Here is a 20022-nt window from a genome sequence, read left to right as displayed (position 1 = left end):
CTCGAGCCTGGGAGGTCCAGGCTGCAGTGAGCTGCGATCGCCACTGCACTCCAGCCTGGGTGACAGAGTGAGACCCTGTCTCTAAATCAACAAATAAAATAAATGGAAAAAAAAGACTGATGCTGGTGAATAGTGGATCCGTTTACATATAAAATGTACCAAACAATTATGGGTCTGGGAATACAAACACACTTTCCCATATGTGAAATGATATTTGTACATGGTTATTCATTACAACATTATTTGTAATAGCAAAAAAATGAAAACAAGCCAAGGGTCCATCAGTAGGGGCCAGATTTTAAAACTGATTCATCCCACAATGGAATCCTTAAACAGCTTCAAGAAGAATGAGGATGCTATGTATGTTTAAGGAAAGAGTTCCAAAATATATTATATCAAAAAAGTATAGTGCATAATAGTATATTCATTATTGTCCTATCTGCACAAAGAAACATCAGAAATATAAACAAGAACTAAGGAAAATAATTATCTAATAGGGGACAGGAAGAACTAAGAAGAAGGGGCAAGGGTGGAAGTGAAACTTCTCAATGTACAGCATCTTGTATTATTTTGACTTTTTAAATCATATGAATGTGTTAAATAGTCAGAACACTTTTTTTTTTTTTTTTTTTTTTTTGAGACAGAGTCTTGCTCTTTCACCCAGGCTGGAGTGCAGTGGCACAATCTCGGCTCACTGCAAGCTCCCCCTCCCGGGTTCACGCCATTCTCCTGCCTCGGCCTCCTGAGTAGCTGGGACTACAGGTGCCCGCCACCAGGCCTGGTTATTTATTTATTTATTTATTTCGTATTTTTAGTAGAGACGGGGTTTCACCATGTTAGCCAGAATGGTCTCGATTTCCTGATCTCATGATCCGTCCACCTCGGCCTCCCAAAGTGCTGGGATTACAAGCGTGAGCCCATGCCCAGCCAGTCAGAACATATTTTTAAAGATTACAGGAATGATAGTTATCAAATAGAATTGAAGTGTTATAAACCTATACAATGGATTAAGGTCAAAGATTGTTTCCTTAAGTTGAAATAGCAACCAAAACATTCTTCACACAGGGGCTTGGTGGGTGGCTGCTGGCAACGTATTTTATTGTGGGCTTCTTGATGATAAAATTTAAGCTAAAAACTTCAAAAATTAATAGTTTTTAAAACATTTTTTACTTAGCAGGCAATTGAAATGCATGGTACAAAAATAAGTGATAAGGTTATTGTAAAATGAAATGGACAGAATAAATATTTGATTTAATTTTCTGTCTGTGAGAATTTCACAATAAAATCAGTTTACTTTGTAAAAAAAAAAAACAAAATGAAACAAACCCAGACAATGTTAAAAACAGTAACATAACTATTCAAAATTTGGAGTTGTCTGGGCACAGTGTCTCACGCCTGAAATTTTGGGAGGCTGAGGTTGAAGGATCACTTGAGGCCAGGAGTTCAAGACCAGCCTAGGCAACATAGTAAGACCCCATCTCTCCAAAAAATTTAAAAAGTTGCTGAGTGGGGTGGCATTTGCCTGTACTACTAGTTACTTGAGAAGTTGAGGTGGGAGGATGGCTGACCTCAGGAGTTTGAGGCTTCAGTGAGCTATGATTATACCACTGCACCCCAGCCTGGGCAACAGAGCAAGACTGTGTCTCAAAAAAAAAATTTTTTTTGGAGTTGAAGAAAGGGGAGATGCAAGGGAATCTGTTAGTGCTAGTCGTTCAAAACAGTATCAATAGATAATGTTTAAACTGGAAACAAGGTTTAGCAAGCACAAGTCCAATTTACTTCATAACCTCTTAATGTCTTTTATAATTGTTTAATGCATACTTCAGAATCTCTTTCTACAACTTTAAAGGGGCCCCTTATGAACCAATATTTCCCATGACATTGGTGTGTGATAATTCCTTCAGTTTAAGTTTTTTTCTTCTATTAAGTGCAAGTAAAATTGAAATTAAGAAATGTATTAAAATAGTACTTGTATGATCCTATCTTAATAAAAGTATTTCTATTTATTTTTCTAACCTATCTATCCTTGTAGTTCAAAGAAAGATGCCTGAAATAATGTTTCTCCATGTTAGCAATGACATTTCTGGGTGGATGGCCCTGGGGTAACTGGTTTCACTTTTTTGTTTGTGATTTTCTCTACTATTTTAGTTATAATGAGCATAGACTATTTAAAATAGAGTGATTTTGCTTTAAGCACGCACGTGAGTTTGCACATGTGCGCGTGCACGCGTGCACACACACACACATATTCACAGGGGAACCACATGCCCAAAAAGGTTTATAGTGATTGATTCAAATAGAAGAAATGTGGTGATTGGATCAGTCACTACTTTTCTTTGTGTACTCTTTTGCATTTTAGAAATGTTTAAACAATGTTAAATAATTTAATCATTTAACAAAACTGTATAGACAGTAAAAGTTGCCCTCCACTTCCCTCCCAGTCCTCCTCCCAGTTTTTGGTGTATCTTTGCACACCGGACCCACCAGCACATGGGTTTGGGTTCACACGATGCTTCACGGATCTTAGGGAACTTCTGTTATAGAACGCGGAGACCTGCCACGTTCTTTTTTAATGGCCATATTATTTTCTATTGTCTGAACACTATTTTAGTTTTTACATATATTTAAATTGTCTCTCATAAAATGAGCAGTGCTGTAATATATCTTTGCATAGTTGTGCAAATATATCTTTGGGATAATTTCCTAGAGATGGAATTATTGGGTCAACAGTTGTGTGCTTTACCTTTTGTTTTAACTTTTTGTATTTTTTCCCACTCATTTTAATTCCTTAAAACTTATCAAAGTTCTTTTTTTATTTAAGAAATATAGGCCAGGCATGGTGGTTTATGCCTGTAATCCCAGCACTTTGGGAAGTCAAGGACTGTGTGAGCCCAGGAGTTTGAAACCAGCCTGGGCCACATAGCAAGACCTCATCTCTAAAAAATAAAAAATTAACCCGGAATGGTGGCACACACCCCTAGTCCCAGCTACTCAGGAGGACAGGGTGGGAGGATGGCTTGAACTCAGGAGTTCCAGGCTGCAAAAAAAGAGAAGCATATATAAGTAACAAAGTTTCATGTACTCCAAAAGGTCTTATCATGGAAAGCAACATATCTCTGTCCCCCTGCCTCCCTGCCCCAAGATACAAAATACATTTAACTAATTTTAACAGTTTCTTCTGATTGCCATCTCCATAACTCTAAAAAGTAAAAGGTTTATCATGATAGTTCCTAATTGATCCATTTTAGACTTCCTGCTATGGCACATAAAGATGTGTGGTTACACAACTATTTTTGGTTAAATCAGTAAAGTATTAAGGCATGCATTATTATAGTTTTATAAATATTGGCTGCTGTCAAGCCAAGTAGTGTACTACAAGCACAGTTTCTTTCCTGTCCAATTTTCTTTTTCCTGGAATCTCTGATTGCCACTCTGTCTTCTCTGACCTCTTTTGATCCTTTTATTCTTGGATCTCAGGTACACTGAATTGCGTTGATGGCGATCCTTGGTTCAGGACATAATTTCAGTGTTGGTTCATACAACGACCTCACACATGTATCTTTTTAGCTATCTATGACTAACACATGGTTCTTCATTTATTTGCCCTTTTCTCCCAGTCTCTTCATTATTCTATCAACTTCCCCCTTTTCCCCAGACCCCTCCGTCTTTCCTCAGTTGAGATTTATTAGTCTCTGACTCAATCAATTACATTTAGATGAATTGAGTAAGCGCTTTCTAATGGTATAAAGATAAAACAGTTTTGATAAGTTTGTAAACTCTCACTTTTAAGCTCTCATAAATAATTTGGTCTGTTTTCTAATATTAGCTAAAAGTAATACAATAAAACCTTAGGAGTGACAAAATTGTTTTATAAAATGGATAAAAATCATGTTTCTCAAGAGATCATCTGTAATCTGGTCACTGGTCACCAAATGGTCTTTGTTTTGTTTTTGTTTTTTGTTTTTGTTTTTGTTTTTTTGAGATGGAGTTTCACTCTTGTTGCCCAGGCTGGAGTGCAATGGTGTGATCTCGGCTTACCACAACCTCTGCCTCCCGGGTTCAAGCGATTCTCCTGCCTCAGCCTCCCGAGTAGCTGGGATTACACATGTGTCACGTGCCCGGCTAATTTTGTATTCTTAGTAGAGATGGGGTTTCTCCAAGTTGGTCAGGCTGGTCTCTAACTCCTGACCTCAGGTGATCTGCCCACCTCAGCCTCCCAAAGTGCTGGGATTGCAGGCATGAACCACCGCGCCCAGCTGGTCTCTTTTTTGTAAGCATATCCCACTTAGCAGGCAGTATGCCTGGAGTGACTTCTTACTCAGTTCAGGAAATGAGGATTATGATTATTGAATGTTAATTACTGAGAAAATATGGTTATTTAATCTTCTAACAGTCTTACATATTATTTGCTGACTTTATAAATTAGGAAATTGCAAAGGTAAATTACCTGTCCAAGGTCACAAAGCTAGTTAATGGTGGAGTTAAAAGTCAAGCTTTGTTTGATGCCAAAGCTCATCTTCTTTCCCCTCTAGCCTACTTTCTGGACTGCATCACCAAACCTTACCCACTGTATTGTATTTGTTTTCTCTCTTAGTGGATGAGTGCTCGTCTGACTACACAATTGTGCTTCCTGTGATTGGGGCCATCGTGGTTGGTCTCTGCCTTGTGGGTATGGGTGTCTATAAAATCCGCCTCAGGTGTCAATCATCTGGATACCAGAGAATCTAATTGTTGCCCAGGGGAAATGAAAATAATGGAATTTAGAGAATTATTTCATCACTTCCAGGATGGATGTTGGGAAGTTCCCTTAGAGTGTGGGTCCTTCAGACAATGTAAACCACCATCTTCTACTCAAACCAAGTGAGTCATGTGTGATTTAAGTTCAGGCAGCCTATCAATTTCTAAATACTTTTTGTTTATTTTATGAAAGATGTAGTAAGCTGTTTATTTTCTAGTTTCCTTTAGAATATTTTAACCACTCAAAGTCAACATTTGAGGTATGTTGAATTAGCATAATACATGTAAAGTAGAATAAGCCTTCAAATTATAAACCAAGGGTCAGTTGTAACTAATATTACCTGTGTTTGCATTGAAGATTTTATTTTACCCTTGATCTTAAAACAAATGCCCTTGCTTTGTTTATCAAATGGACTTTCAGTGCTTTTACTATCTGTGTTTTATGGTTTCATGTAACATGCATATTCCTGGTGTAGCACTTATCTCTCTTTTTCCACTTTACATTTTTTGTTTTTGTTTTTTGAGACGGAGTTTCACTCTTGTCACCCACGCTGGAGTACAATGGTGCAATCTTGGCTCACGGCAACCTCTGCCTCCCAGGTTCAAGTGATTCTCCTGCTTCAACTTCCCAAGTAGCTGGAACTACAGGCACACCCCACCGTGCCTGGCTAATTTTTGTGTTTTTAGTAGAGATGGGGTTTCACCATGTTGGCCAGGCTGGTCTTGAACTCCTGACCTCAGGTGATCCACCCACCTCAGCTCCCAAAGTGCTAGGATTATAGGCATGAGCCATCGTGCCCGGCCTTAAATGTTTTTTTTTAAATCATCAAAAAGAACAACATATCTCAGGTTATCTAAGGTTTTTTAGTAAAACCAACAAAAAGAACAAATCAGATTACATTTTTTATCTTGATGACTCCTGCTCCACAATTGCTAGACTAAGAATTAGGTGGCTACAGATGATAGAACTAAATAATAAATAAGAGACAATAATAATGGCCCTTAATTGTTAACATAAGCGCCAGACTCTAGGCTAAGCACTTTACCTACATCTCATTTCATTCTCACAACTTATAGGTGAATGAGTAAACTGAGACTTAAGGGAACTAAATCACTTAAATGTCACCTGCCTGACTGATGGCAGAGCCAGAGCTTGAACTCATGTTGGTCTGACACCAAGGTCTTTGGTCTTCTCAATACACCAAGTTGCCTACAAAAACAATGACAGCACACTCTGCCTGAAGGCTCACACCTGCCTGCAAGCATATGCTCACCTTATGGGGAAACGGCTTTATCCAGCATCTTGAGACTTTAGAGTAGATTAAAGGAGAGCTTTGCATCTTGAGGCATTAGGGTAGATGAAAGGAGAGCTTTGCAGACAACAAAATAGCCTATCCTTAATAAATCCTCCACTCTCTTGAAGGAGACTGAGGGGCTTTGTAAAACATTAGTTTCTCATTTTTGTGGGATTATTTAGCTGGGCTGTAAAGATGAAGGCATGGAATAAACTTCTCAAAGTATTTTTAATTTTTTCCGATAATAGAGAAACTTCGCTAACCAACTATTCTTTCTTGAGTGTATAGCCCCCTCTTGTGGTAACTTGCTGCTTCTGCACTTCATATCTATATTTTCTGTTGTTCACTTTATTCTGTAGAGCAGTCTGCCAAGAATTTTATTCCTGCTGGGTTTTTTTGCTGTTAAAGAAAGGAGTTAAGTCAGGATAACAGAAAAGTCCACATAATCCTAGAATTTTTAGTCAAGGAATAATTCAAGTCAGCCTAGAGACATGTTGACTTTCCTCATGTGTTTCCTTACAACTCAGTAGGTTGTCAAGGTCCTGACTTTAACCTTAATAAAACATTGAATTGTATTAAAAGTTTTTGTAATAAAAACTTACTTTGGAGATTTGTGCATGTCATTTATTTTTTAGGATTCATTTTTGTGCTGTATAAAATTTTGTTTACAATCATCTTAGATTTTTGCTCAGATCAATAAGTTAAATCATCTTTCTATAGTTTATTCTATTCTCCATTGCCACATTATCACTTGGTAGGAATTCCTGAGAAGATAAACCACATTAAAGTTACATATGAAATGTCTCAACTCTTAGCTTGGACTGACTGCATTGCTAGTTTACTTAAGTGTAGCCACATTTGTTCATTCATTCATTTCATCACCATTGATTAAGAATTTGCTAAATGTCAGATACTCTTATAGGAGCTGAGATGAGTAAGAGGTCCTGTATTAGTTACCTATAGTGATCAGAGAGAAAGAGAGAGAGAGGGCCGGGCGCGGTGGCTCGCGCTTGTAATCCCAGCACTTTGGGAGGCCAAGGCGGGCAGGTCACGAGGTCAGGAGTTTGAGACCAGCCTAGCCAATATGGTGAAACTCTGTCTCTACTAAAAATACAAACAAATTAGCTGGGCATGGTGGTGCGCCCCTGTAGTCCCAGCTACTGGGGAGCCTGAGGCAGAAGAATCGCTTGAACCCGGGAGGTGGAGGTTGCAGTGGGCCGAGATTCTGCCACTGCACTCCAGCATGGGCGACAGAGCAAGACTCCGTCTCAAAAAAAAAAAAAAAAAAAAGAGAGAGAGAGAGAGACTGACCAAGATGAAAGCTGTCATATCCTTTAAAACCTAATCACAGAAGAAACATACTATCATTTCTCTGTTTTTTTATGGTTCACATAGAACATCCCTGGTACACTTTGGAAGGGGACTACACAAGGGCTTGAATACCAGATTTCTTAGTCCATTTTGTGCTGTTATCACAGAATACCACAGATTTTGGGATAACTTACAAGCAATAGAAGTTGATTTGGTCATGGTTCTGGAGGCTGGGAAGTCCAAGATGGAAGGGCCAAATCTGATGTGCGTCTTCTTGCTGCATTATAAGATGGTTAAGGCATCACATGATGCGAGGACACAGAAGAGAGAGCAAGAGGGGCCCACACTTGTAATAATAGCATTAGTCCATCCATGAGGGCAGAGCCGTCATGACCTCATTGCCTCTGAAAAGTTCCACTCCTCAACACTGTCGCATCATAGATTAAGTTTCATTCACACTTTTGAATTGTACATTAAGTTTCCAACATATGGTTTAGGGGACACCTGCAAACCACAGCGCCAGGAAAGGGAGGAACTCCTGGAGGCATTGTGGGTGCTGCCTACCCCAGGTGCCTACCGTTAAGGTGCACATTGTGGAATTAGTGGTTTACTTTTTGGAGAGAACTTGGGTAAATTAATTCCAGTATACATACTAAGAGAAGTGGATTAATAGGAACATATACAAGGGACGATGAGAGCAAGGCCCTTTCCAGCCTGCTTCCAAACCTACCCCAGGTGTAGCACCTCCTCAGGAGCACAGCCTCCCGACCCTGGTGATGAAGGTCCATCGACCACAGGGGCTGGTGTTGACCCATTTGTCTATAGCACTGACGTCACGGTTTCACCTTCCTAAAAGCAAGTACCCAGGATGGCTCCAGCTCCTACCCAATCTGCCCCACCTTTGTTCTTCTCACACTTTCTTGCTTTGTAAGGTCCTAGATCCTCCTCTGGACTCCTGTTTGGGGCTCTAAGCTTGAAGGCCAGGAAGGTCTGAGGACACAAATACATGAGCCACTCCTTCCTGGCCCGGAACTTGGTTCTCTAGGATGATTTGCTGTGAGATTTCCCTCTGCCCACTAAGTAAGAGAAGTATAAACGATAAAAAGGGATGGAAGAAGAATCTCTGCCAATGAAAAAAGAGTTTCATTTTATAATACTCCGACCCCTCCCTCATCAACAAGTCCCTTCACCCCACCTTAGTGCCTCCAAGAGATGCCAATTTTGGTCAAGTGTTGGCAGGCATGAAGAAGAGATGTTTAGGCTAGGCACCATGGCTTACACCTGTAATCCCAGCACTTTGGGAGGCTGAGGCCGTTGGATCACCTGAGGTCAGGAGTTTGAGACCAGCCTGGCCAATATCGTGAAACCCCATCTCTACTAAAAATATAAAAATTAGCCAGACATGGTGGCGGGCGCCTGTAATCCCAGCTATTTGGAAGGCTGAGGCAGGAGAATCATTTGAACCTGGAAGGCAGAGGTTGCAGTGAGCCAAGATGGCAGCACTGCACTCTAGCCTGGGCAACAGAGTGAGACTCTGTCTCAAAAAAAAAAAAAGAAAAGAAAAAAGATGTTTTATTTTGTTTTTAACTTAACTAGTTCTATATTAAAACCAAGATTGAGTATGGATAAATTTGTGAAATAAATTCTGTTGTCAAAATTCTAAAATCTCTTTTGCTTTCCAGATATTCCCTCATGCTGTCCTGGCAAACTTTCTTCTTAAGTGCTCATGTATTCTAACTTCCTCATATCTCCACCAGCCCCACCACCCCACCCCAACATACTTCAGCTGATCCCCGCAATTTTATTCACTCACTCAATACCATTTTTTTTTTTAACGGAGTCTCACTCTGTCACCCAGACTGGAGTGCAATGGCACTGTCTCGGCTCACTGCAACCTCTGTCTCCTGGGTTCAAGCAATTCTCCTGCCTCAGCCTCCCGAGTAGCTGGGATTGCACATGCACCACCATGCCCGGCTAATTTTGTATTCTTTGTGGAGATGGGGTTTTTCCATATTGGCCAAGGTAGTTTCAAGCTCCTGACCTCACGTGATCCGCCCTCCTCAGCCTCCCAGCGTGCTGTGATTACAAGCATGAGCCACTGCACCCAGTCATTTTTTTTTTTTTTTTTTGAGACAGGGTCTTCCTCTGTCACCCACGCTGGAATGCGGTGATGTGATCATGGCTTACTGTAGCTTCAACTTCCCAGGCTCCGGTGACCCTCCCACTTCAGCCTCAAAGGTAGCTAGGACTATAGGTGTGTGCTATCACACCCAACTAATTTTTATTTTATTTTTCTATACATATGGGGTCTTGCTATGTTGCCCCAGTTGGTCTAAATTTCTGGGCTCAAGTGATCCACTCACCTCTGCCTCCCAAAGTGCTGGGATTACAAGCATGAAGCACCACTCCTGGCTCATTATCGTGTGTTAGTAACCCATTGTGGAGTTGTCTTTTATCTCTCCCAAAGCCACATGTATTTTGTCAAAAGACATTACCTTAATCCAAAGGCATAAAGCTTCAGCTGGGTGCAATGGCTCATACCTGTAATCCCAGCACTTTGGGAGGCCAGCGCAGACAGATCATTTGAGGCCAGGAGTCCGAAACCAGCCTGGCCAATATGGCAAAACCCCATCTCTACTAAAAATACAAAAATTGGCTGGGCATGGTGACACGTGCCTGTAGTCCCAGCTACTCGGGATGGGGGGGCATGAGAATCGCTTGAACCCAAGAGGCGGAGGTTACAGTGAGTTGAGATGGCACCACTGCACTCCAGCCTGGGTGACAGAGTGAGACTCTGTCTCAAACAACATCAACAACGAAAACAAAGGCATAAAGCTTTATGTTTGAGGTTTTAGGCCTGAGCACAAGATTTGCAAGAGGAATCTTTCAAGGCAGCAGGATCTCCTGGCCTCCATCTATTCTCAGCACCTGCCAGGAGTCCCTACCCACACTTCCTGTTAAGACAGCTCTGATAGTAAGCTTGTTTTATATTGACATGCCTCTGTAGCTTCACTAGCTACTGGATGGACACTTTTAATTGACAGTTTTAAAAGACATTACCGGCTGGGCAGAGTGGCTCACGCCTGTAACCCCAGCACTTTGGGAGGCCGAGGATGGCGGATCATTTGAGGTCAGGAGTTCGAGACCATCTTGGCCAACATGGTTGAGACCCTGTCTCTACTACAAATATAAAAATTAGCCAGGCATGGTGGCGGGCACCTATAATCTCAGCTGCTTGGAAGGCTGAGGCGGGAGAATAACTTGAACTCGGGAAGTGGAGGTTGCAGTGAGCCAAGATTGAGCCACTGCACTCCAGCCTAGGTGACAGAGCAAGACTCCATCTCAAAAAAAAAAAAAAAAAAAAAAAAAAAAAAAAAGACATTACCTCCAATTTTCTTCCAGAAATAGGTGAGTTGTAAATAATAGATATCCAGATGATACGCAGATATTTGAATACAGAATTTTGTTTTAAGATGGGGTGTGGCCCTGTTGCCCAGGCTGGAGTAAAGTGGCGTGCTTATGGCTTACTGTAACCTTGAATTCTTGGGCTCAAGTGATCCTCCCATCTCAACCTCCCAAGTAGTTGGAACTACAGGCATGCCCCACCACACCCAGCTTTCTTTCTGTAGGGACAGGATCTTGCTGTGTTGCCCAGGCTGGTCTTAAATTCCTGTCCTCAAGCAATTCACTCACTTTGGCCTCCCAAACCACTGAGATCACGGGTGTGAACCACACCACACCTAGCCAGAATGCAGAATTTTTTTAAGATCAGACTTTCCATCTTGTTTGACTTATGATTTGAAACTGTTTATTAAGATTTCCTTGAAACTCAACTGGCTGTGGTGGCTCAACCTATAATCTCAGCACTTTGAGAGGCTTAGGCAGGTAGATCACTTGAGGTCAGGAGTTTGAGACGAGCCTGGACGACATGGCGAAACCCTGTCTCTACTGAAAATACAAAAATTAGCCTGGCATGGTGGCACACGCTTGTAGTCCTGGCTACTCAGGAGGCTGAGGCAGGAGAATCCCGTGAACCTGGGAGACAGAGGTTGCAATGAGCCAAGATAGCGCCACTGCACTCCAGCCTGGGCGACAGAGCAAGACTCTGTCTCAATAAATAAATAAATAAATATTTTCTTGAAACTCTTATCCATGAACTCTGATCCATCACACTCCAAAGTCTCCACTTCGCACTGCGCAGCCCTCCTCTGCTGTCATCTTTCTTGGCTCTTCTGCTTTCCTCCAATTCCTTAAATATAGGCTGTAGCACTCAGGGTTCTCCAGAGAAACAGAACCGATAGGAGACGTGTGTGTGTGTGTGTGCACGCGCGCGCGCGTGTGTGATTAGGTCTGGAATCTCCAGCAGGAATTAATATTGCAGTCTTGAGGTAGAATCACCTTTTCTCTGTAAACCCTCCGGTTTTGCTCTAAGGCCTTCACTTATTTTGACAAGGCCCATTCACCTTATCAAGGAGAGTCTCCTTTACTTAAAGCCAACCGACTGTAGATATTAACCACATCTACAAAACATATATATATATAATTTGAGATGGAGTCTCGCTCTGTTGTCCAGGCTGGAGTCCAGTGGCACAATCTCAGCTCACTGCAACCTCCGCCTCACAAGTTCAAGCAATTCTCCTGCCTCGGCCTCCTCAGTAGCTGGGATTACAGGTGCATGCCACCACGCTCGGCTAATTTTTGTGTTTTTTAGTAGAGACGGGGTTTCGCCCTGTTGGCCAGGGTGGTGTTGAACTCCTGACCTCAGGTGATCTGCACACCCTGGCCTCCCAAAGTGCTGGGATTTCAGGCGTGAGCCACCACGCCCAGCTTCTACAAAATATTTTCATAGTAACACCTCAAATAGTGTTTGATTAAATAACTGCATGCGATAGCCTAGTCAAGTTGACACATAAAACTACACATGCTTTGGGGGAAACAAAACATAGATTTTCCCCCTAATTCTCTCCTTAGCCACTTTTTCTCAAAATCTTCTCCCTCCCTGACCCACATGGAAGTGGAGCAGACAGATCTCAAACCTAACCAACTGAAAACAAAGTATGAATCCCCACCTTTCACCCACCAGACCCTCAAATCAGCTCTTTCCTCCCATTATCAAAGCCTCTTGTGATTTTTTGTTTCTTTGTTTTATATATATATATATATATATATATATTTTTTTTTTTTTTTTTTTTTTTTTTGAGATGGAGTCTTGCTCTGTCATCCAGGCGCTATCTTGGCTTGCTGCAACCTCTGTCTCCCGGGTTCAAACAATTCTCCTGCCTCAGCCTCCTGAGTAGCTAGGACTACAGGCATGTGCCACAATGCCTGGCTAATTTTTTGTATTTTTAGTAGAGATGGGGTTTCACTATGTTGGCCAGGCTGGTCTCAAACAGGCTGCCCACCTCGACCTCCCAAAGTGCTGGGATTACAGTCATGAGTCCCCACGCCTAATCTATTGCTTTGTTTTTTAGAGATAGTCCTCCCTCTGTCACCCAGGCTGGAGTGGTATGCAGTGGTGCCATCATAGTTCATTGAAGCCTGGAATTTCTGGGCTCAAGTGATCCTCCTGCCTCAGCCTTCCCGAGTAGCGGGGATTACATGCACTTGCCACCATGCCTGGCTACTTTTCCCCTCATTTTATTAGAGACGAGGTCTTGCTATATTGCCCAGGTTGGTCTCCAGCTGCTGGTCTCCAGAGATCTTCCTGATTCCCCAAGTAGCTGGGATTAAAGGTGTGAGCCACTGTGCTAGGCAAGCCTCTAGTTTTGATTTCAAAAACTTTGCAGGTATCCTTGATCCTTCTCTTTCCCTCACCTTCTGTACATAGTCCATCAGCAAGTCTTGTCAGTGTTGCCTTTAAAATATATCCAGACCAGAATCCAATCACTTCTTTTTTTTTTTTTTTTTTTTTTTTTGAAATGGAGTCTTACTCTGTCACAAAGGCTGGAGTGCAGTGGCATGATCTCGGCTCACTGCAACCTCCACCTCCCTGGTTCAAGCAATTCTCCTGCCTCAGCCTCCCGAGTAGCTGGGATTACAGGCATGCGCCATCACGCCCAGCTAATTTTTTGTATTTTTAGTAGAGACGGGGTTTCGTCATGTTAGCCAGGATTGTCTTGATCTCCTGACCTAGTGATCCACCCACCTTGGCCTCCCAAAGTGCTGGGATTACAGGCGTGAGCCACCATGCCCAGCCGTACCAATCACTTCTTACTATCTCTACCACTACTGCTGCAGTCAAAGCCTCTCTCCCAGGCTACAGGAGGCTAGCAGTCCTCTCTTCTGGCTCACTGAGTCCATTCATTGAAACATAGGTCAGATCACATTGCCCTTCTGGTAAAACCCCTTTTGATGGCCTCCTACTTTGGCCTTCAGAGACCCGCCTGTCTGGTCCCCATATTCCTCCCTCCTCGTGGGTCCTGCTTCCCTCCCCTTGACTCACCACAGGCAAGCCACACCAACTTGCTTCTGGTCCTCGACGTTAACTTCTCCAGATATTACATCTCACTCCTTTTCATTCAGGGGACAACACAGAGAGGCTTTCTGGGGTTTCCCTACCTAAAGTAGACCCACCCCGTGTGCCTGGTCACTCTTGTCCTACTACCCTGCTCATTTTCATCATACATTCAATCCCTAATGGGAAGGATCTTGTCTCTTTTCTGCTGCCCAACTGTCCTGTACGTTTCATGACGGGCAGATGGAGGCAGCACAGGGGAGTGGCATGTTTCAGCCTGTGGTGGCTGTGAGAATGTGCCATACAGACCTCCAACTACAGGACGTGTCATTGGCCAAAGGCCCCAGCTGCTGTGCTTTGAAAGCTATTACTGGCCAGCCACAGTGGCTCACACCTATAATCCCAGCACTTTGGGAGGCCGAGGTGGGCAGATCACCAGGTCAGGAGTTCAAGACCAGCCTGGCCAACATGGTGAAACCCCATCACTACTAAAAATACAAAAATTATCCAAGTGTGGTGGTGTGTGCCTGTAGTCCCAGCTACTTGGGAGGCTGAGGCAGGAGAATCTCTTGAACCCGGGAGGCAGAGGTTGCAGTGAGCTGAGATCGCACCACTGCACTCCAGCCTGATGACAGAGCGAGACTCCATCTCAAAAAAAATAATAATAAAATAAAATAAAATTAGCCAGGCGTGGTGGTGCACACCTGTAATCCTAGCTACTCAGGAGGCTGAGGCAGGAGAATTGCTTGAACCTGGGAGGCGGAGGTTGCAGTGAGTCAAGATAGTGCCACTGCACTCCAGCCTTGGTGACAGAGCAAGACTCCATCTCAAAAAAAGAGACAGAGCTATTGCCACGTTTGCCCCAAAGCCACAAGCATCTTCCACAGGCAGCTCCCAGACAAGGACTGAGCGTGCAGGGATACTAAGGTGAAACCATTCCCAGGACACACAGAGCTGATCTGATAGCTGACTTTGGCTTGAGGACTTCTCAACTGCCAGACCTTCCTTAGACTGCACGACAGAAATGCTTCTGCCCAGTGCTCCTTCACTTTCCCCTTCATGCAGATTCAAGCTGGCATCATGGTCTAAAAACTCTCCAGCACCTTGGCTCCCTCGCCATTTTCTCCCACAGACTTTTCCCCTGATAAAATCTGGTATGGTTAATCCCATCTTGGCATCTTTTTCTTAAAAGTCCCGGACTAACGTAAGTGGTGCTGAAAGTGGCCCAAGAAAAGAGGCAGTAAGAAGGGGATTTGGAACTGGCTCACCCATCACCCAGCAGACAGAGGGGATGTTGTCCTGGTTGATAGGTAGGCATAGATAGTCCCTGGCCCTGGGTGGCAGCTCAGTTGCTAAAGATTTCATTGGTGGTGACCTGAGAAAAGATGCTGTTGGAGGGGAATGTTGTGGCAGGTGTGATTTCACAAGCATTTAACAATATGGGAGAACAATGCCTACCATAGCAAAATGGGCTGTCCTACTAAATTGTGTTGATAGCCCTTCAGGGGAATAACAGAGACTGAGGGCTGTTAACAAGCAGTGAATCACCAAGTATGAGAGTAGGAGAGCCTAGAGGTAGCTTACATAACAGGCATTATCTTCCGTAGTGGCAAGATAGACTCAGTTTTTAACAGCCGGTCAAAAATCTAATTGCAAGCTGGGCTTGATGGCTCATGCCTGTAATACCAGCACCTTGGGTGGCCGAGGTGGGAGGACTGCTTGAGCCCAGGAGTTTGAGACCAGTGTGGCAACATAGAGAGACTCCTGTCTCTACAAAAAGTTAAAAAATTAGCTGGGCATGCTCGTGCTCACCTATGGTCCCAGCTATTCGGGAGGCTGGGATGGGAGGATAGCTTGAGCCCAGGAGGTCAAGGCTGCAGTGAGCAGTGATCTCACCACTGCACTCTAGCCTGGCTGACAGAGCAAGACCTTGTCTCAAAAAAAAAAAAAAAAAAAAAGATTGCAAGTCTACAGAGCTTCAAAGAGATTTGAGTGTCCGGTGCACGCAGGTCCGGTATAGAAAGCGCAGGGCCCTGGTGGGGAAATCTGGGATCCTGAACCACAGCGCAGGGGCACTGAGATGGATTCCACCAGTGATATTTGACTCTGCAAAAGCCCAGAACATCTGGGATTTCAGATGTAGCCCAGCCTTCCCTACTTGGTGCTAGCAAGTCAGTTTTCTGGAAGATGCTACTGAAGCCTCTCTCACAAGGCAAGAGGTGACCCCCCTCCTCTCCTCCTAGCCAGGCTGAGAACTAGGATTAAAATGCAACTGAACTCATGCTTGGCCTGATTGAGGCAGGAGAATAGGGAAGCTGGGGTTAGCAGGGTTTCAGCAAGTGCAGCCAGTCAGCATGGGCAGGGGAACAGCGGGTGCAGCCAGTCCGCACGGGCAGGGGAGCAGCAGGTGCAGCCAGTGCGCATGAGCAGGAGAGCTGCAGGTGCAGCATATAGGTCACATCCTTGTCTCTGTGACAAGCCACTTCAGCCCCCAATTGGCCACCGGCCAGTCCTTCATGGGATGTGGCCAATTGGAGGCCTCTAAGGGTTTCCTAGGGGTTTTGCTGGGTTCTTTCTAGCTGAATAAAAACCCTAACTGAGGGGGCTCTTCAGCAGCTGCTTGCTTAAGCCTGCTCCCACTCTGTGAATTGTCTTCGATAAATCTGTGCCCACTCCGTGGCATTGTGTTCAATTCTTTGTCCAATATGCCAAGAACCTGGACATCACAATTAGGACTTTTTTTTTTTTTTTTTTTTTTTTTTTTTGAGATAGAGTCTTATCCTTGTCGCTTAGGCTGGAGTGCAATGGCACGATCTTAGCTCACTGCAACCTTCGCCTCCAGGGTTCAAGCGATTCTTCTTCCTCAGCCTCTCGAGTAGCTGGGATTCAGGTGTCCCACACCACGTCCAGCTAATTTTTGTAATTTTAGTAGAGACGGGGTTTCACCGTGTTGGCCAGGCTTGTCTCGAACTCCTGACCTCAGGTGATCCACCCACCTCAACCTCCCAAAGTGCTGGTATTATGGGCATGGGCCACTTTGCCTGGCCACATTTAGGACCTTCTATCTGGTAACATGATAAGTGGGGAAAGAGACTACACACACACAAAACGGCAAGAATCCGCTGGCACGGACAGGCTGGACCCAGGTGAATACTCCTGGGGCTGGATTTTGAAGGTGCTTGATCAATAGAGCCAGAAGGTAAATCTGGGTAAGCAAGAATTCACTGACCTGAGGGTAGATTCTTGAACATGGTATTTAACACCCAGCAAGTATTCCAGGGAATGGACACTTGCTATGAGATGGCTCTGAGAAGCCTGGAAGAAATGATATCCAATTCTAAGCAAAGCGGAGATGCCTGAGTGGCCCTGGCAGACAGCAGAGGAAGGAATAAGGAGGTTGAGGAGAGTGTTGAGTAGATGTATTTTAATAAGGTCAGAAGACACGCTAGAGGATTGTTTTCCATGAGAGAGCTCAGGATACATCTTTTACTAAGGCCGTCAGAGGGGTGCCAGCATTCCTGAGCACATTGGTGTGGCTCTTTTGTAACACAGATGGTAGGAGAGAGGTCCCAAAGCTGGGACTATGGGTCCCCTGAAACAAAGCCAGGTGGCAGATTTAGCCACCACAAGCTGGGAGACTGTCATTACCATAACAACTGGCAAGGTAGAGGGACATCCAAAGGAGCACGGTTTGCAGCGTTCGTGGATGTGGTTAATGGAGTAGGGAATCCCAAGGAGCAAAATAGAGGGCCAGCCAGCACGGGTCCTGCTTAACATCTAAAGCAACAGCAATGACAACAGACAGTGGAGAGGCAGGAGGCTAAGGGTGGTCACTCCAATAAAATACCACGAATCCTTGCTCGATTTCCAGAACCGAGGCAATTTTTAGATCTGGAGCCCACTGCCTGAAGAAGTGGCTTGGCTCTAAGAGGAAGAGCCTATGAAGATTCTTCCCCTTCTTCCCCCAAAGGGACTTGAGAGGAAAAAACTGTTTTATGTCTTCTTTTACACCACAACAATCAACATGGAAAACTGCTGTGACCAAATGTGTATGTTTCTCCCCACCCCCAAATACCAAGCAAGCCATCTGTTCTGCAGTGGACACCACATGGGTTCCTTCAGTTCAATTCTGACACTACCTGGAGGCAGCATCAGATCCCACGGGTTGAGGACTCACTCCCCAAGACTGCTCCCCACCCTCTCTGCACTTCCAATGCCAATTGTAAGCCCTGGGCTATTTTGCCTGTGCTTTTGACCCACCGGCTAAAAATCAGGGTTTCCACAACTCCCTCCCTCCTCGGGTTCTATTAATTTGCTAGAGTGGCTTCCAGAACTCAGGGAAACACTTTTACCAGTTTATTATAAAGGACATTTTTTTTTTAAAGACAGAGTCTTCTTCTGTCATCCAGGTTGGACCACAGTGGTGTGACCACAGCTCCTTGCAGCCTTGACCTCCTGGACTCGAGGGAACCTCCCACCTCAGCTTGCTTTCATTCTTTTTTTTTTTTTTTTTTCCCCACCTCAGCTTTCTAAGTAGCTGGAACCATAGGCTCGCACCACTAAGCCCAGCTAATTTTTTTCTTTCTTTTATTTTTTTAGACGGAGTCTCACTCTGTCACCAGGTTGGAGTGCAGTGGCGCCATCTTGGCTCACTGCAACCTCCCCTTCTGGGTTCAAGCGATTCTCCTGCCTCAGCCTCCTGAGTAGCTGGGATTACAGGCACCTGCCACCATGCCCGGCTAATTTTTGTATTTTTAGTAGAGACGGAGTTTCACCATCTTAGTCAGGATGGTCTCTATCTCTGGACCTCGTGATTCGCCCCCCTTGGCCTCCCAAAGGGGTGGGATTACAGGTGTGAGCCACCGTGCCCGGCCAATTTTTTTTTTTTTTTTTTTTTTTTTTTTTTTTAAGATGGGGTCTCACTACATTGCCAGGCTGGTCTCCAACTTCTGGTCTCAAGCAATCCTCCTGCCTCAGCTCCCAAAGTGCTGAGATTACAGGTGTGAGCCAATGCGCCCAGCCTTCAAAGGATGTTTTAAAGGATACAAATACGCAGACAGATGAAGAGATACATAGGGCAAAGTCGGAAGGGTCCAGAATGCAGGAGCTTTTGTCTCCATGGAGTTGGGGCGCACCACCCTCTGGGCACACAGATGCGTAAGCCCGTATATGTTTGGCTAGCTGCAAGCTCCCAAACCTTGTCCCTGTTGTATTTTTACAAAAACTTTCTTGTGTAGACATGATTAATTAACATTGGCCATTGATGATCAGCTTAACCTTCAGCCCCCTCCCTCCCTGGGGGTTGCGGGGTGGGACTGTGATTTATAATAAAGTTTTGTGACTCTAAATGTCTCAAAATGGAATCACTTGTGACAGGTTACTCAGCCTACCGTGAAACTGCTGACCCCTAAGCATATGTATGGTGTTCTGAGGTGAAGATGCCTGTGTGGCCAGGCACCCCTGAGACCTGACAAGAAAGCGGAGCTAAAAGACCGCTGAGTTAACAGTTAAGGACACTCCTGTGGAGGACCATAAAAACTGCAAAGAAACTGACCATGGCTAAGATGCCTGCAGAAGCTCTGCCGATGAGAACTCTGAGGCCTCTTTTCCATGAGGCAATGGACCCCACCCTGGCGACATTCTGAGAAAAACCAGCCCCAAGGGTTGTAAGTCAGCCTGCTGGTCTCCTGAGCTACTTGCTGTGGTTCCTCCCACTCTCTGTTATTACTGCATGTGTGTGTGCCAAGTATATTTGCATGACTGTTGGTGTGTGAAACTTGCAATAAACTGTGAATTCGTAATCACTTAAGTGGCCATTGAGTCACTGTGAAACCTCTTGGGTACCCCTGTGGGAGTTGGCACGATTAGGCTAATCGAAACTCTAAGCAAGAGAGATCCAAAGTCCTGACCTTCTTCTAATCCTGCCTCGGTTCTTCCAGTGACCAGCCCCCATCCTGGAGCTACCTAGCGGGGGCCAGCCATCAGTCAGCTCATTAGCATACAATAAACTGTCACTGTGGAGATCCTAAGGATTTCAGGAGTTGTATGCCAGGAAACAGGGACAAAGGGTGATATATATTTCACAGTATTGCATGACCTATGGCCATTTATTGACTGACGGTACACCAGGAGAAGGAAAGAACCACGTGTTTCAGGCACTATTGGATACAGGGTCTGAGCTGACATTGATTCCCAGAGACCCAAACTGTCATCATGACACTCCTG

General features: G+C 44.3%; 1 protein-coding gene across 2 annotated transcripts in view; it reads left to right on the top strand.

Moving 5' to 3' along the window:
• LAMP3 (lysosomal associated membrane protein 3) overlaps positions 1-19509 on the top strand; it is a 55528-nt gene extending 36019 nt beyond the window's left edge. Inside the window, exon 6 of one of the 2 annotated variants that reach the window (XM_050780192.1) lies at positions 19174-19509. In XM_050780192.1, the coding sequence (XP_050636149.1) occupies positions 19174-19208 (35 nt within the window). In that variant the 3' untranslated portion in view covers positions 19209-19509. Of the gene's footprint in view, positions 1-4594; positions 6641-19173 lie in introns of those variants that run through there. The other variant, XM_050780191.1, reaches the window with a different exon arrangement.
• Positions 19510-20022: the final 513 nt, after the last annotated feature.

The sequence above is a fragment of the Macaca thibetana genome, chromosome 2, assembly GCF_024542745.1.
Source record: "Macaca thibetana thibetana isolate TM-01 chromosome 2, ASM2454274v1, whole genome shotgun sequence".
In the NCBI taxonomy this organism is placed as follows: Eukaryota; Metazoa; Chordata; class Mammalia; order Primates; family Cercopithecidae; genus Macaca; species Macaca thibetana.
This window is presented reverse-complemented; position numbering and strand designations above follow the sequence as displayed.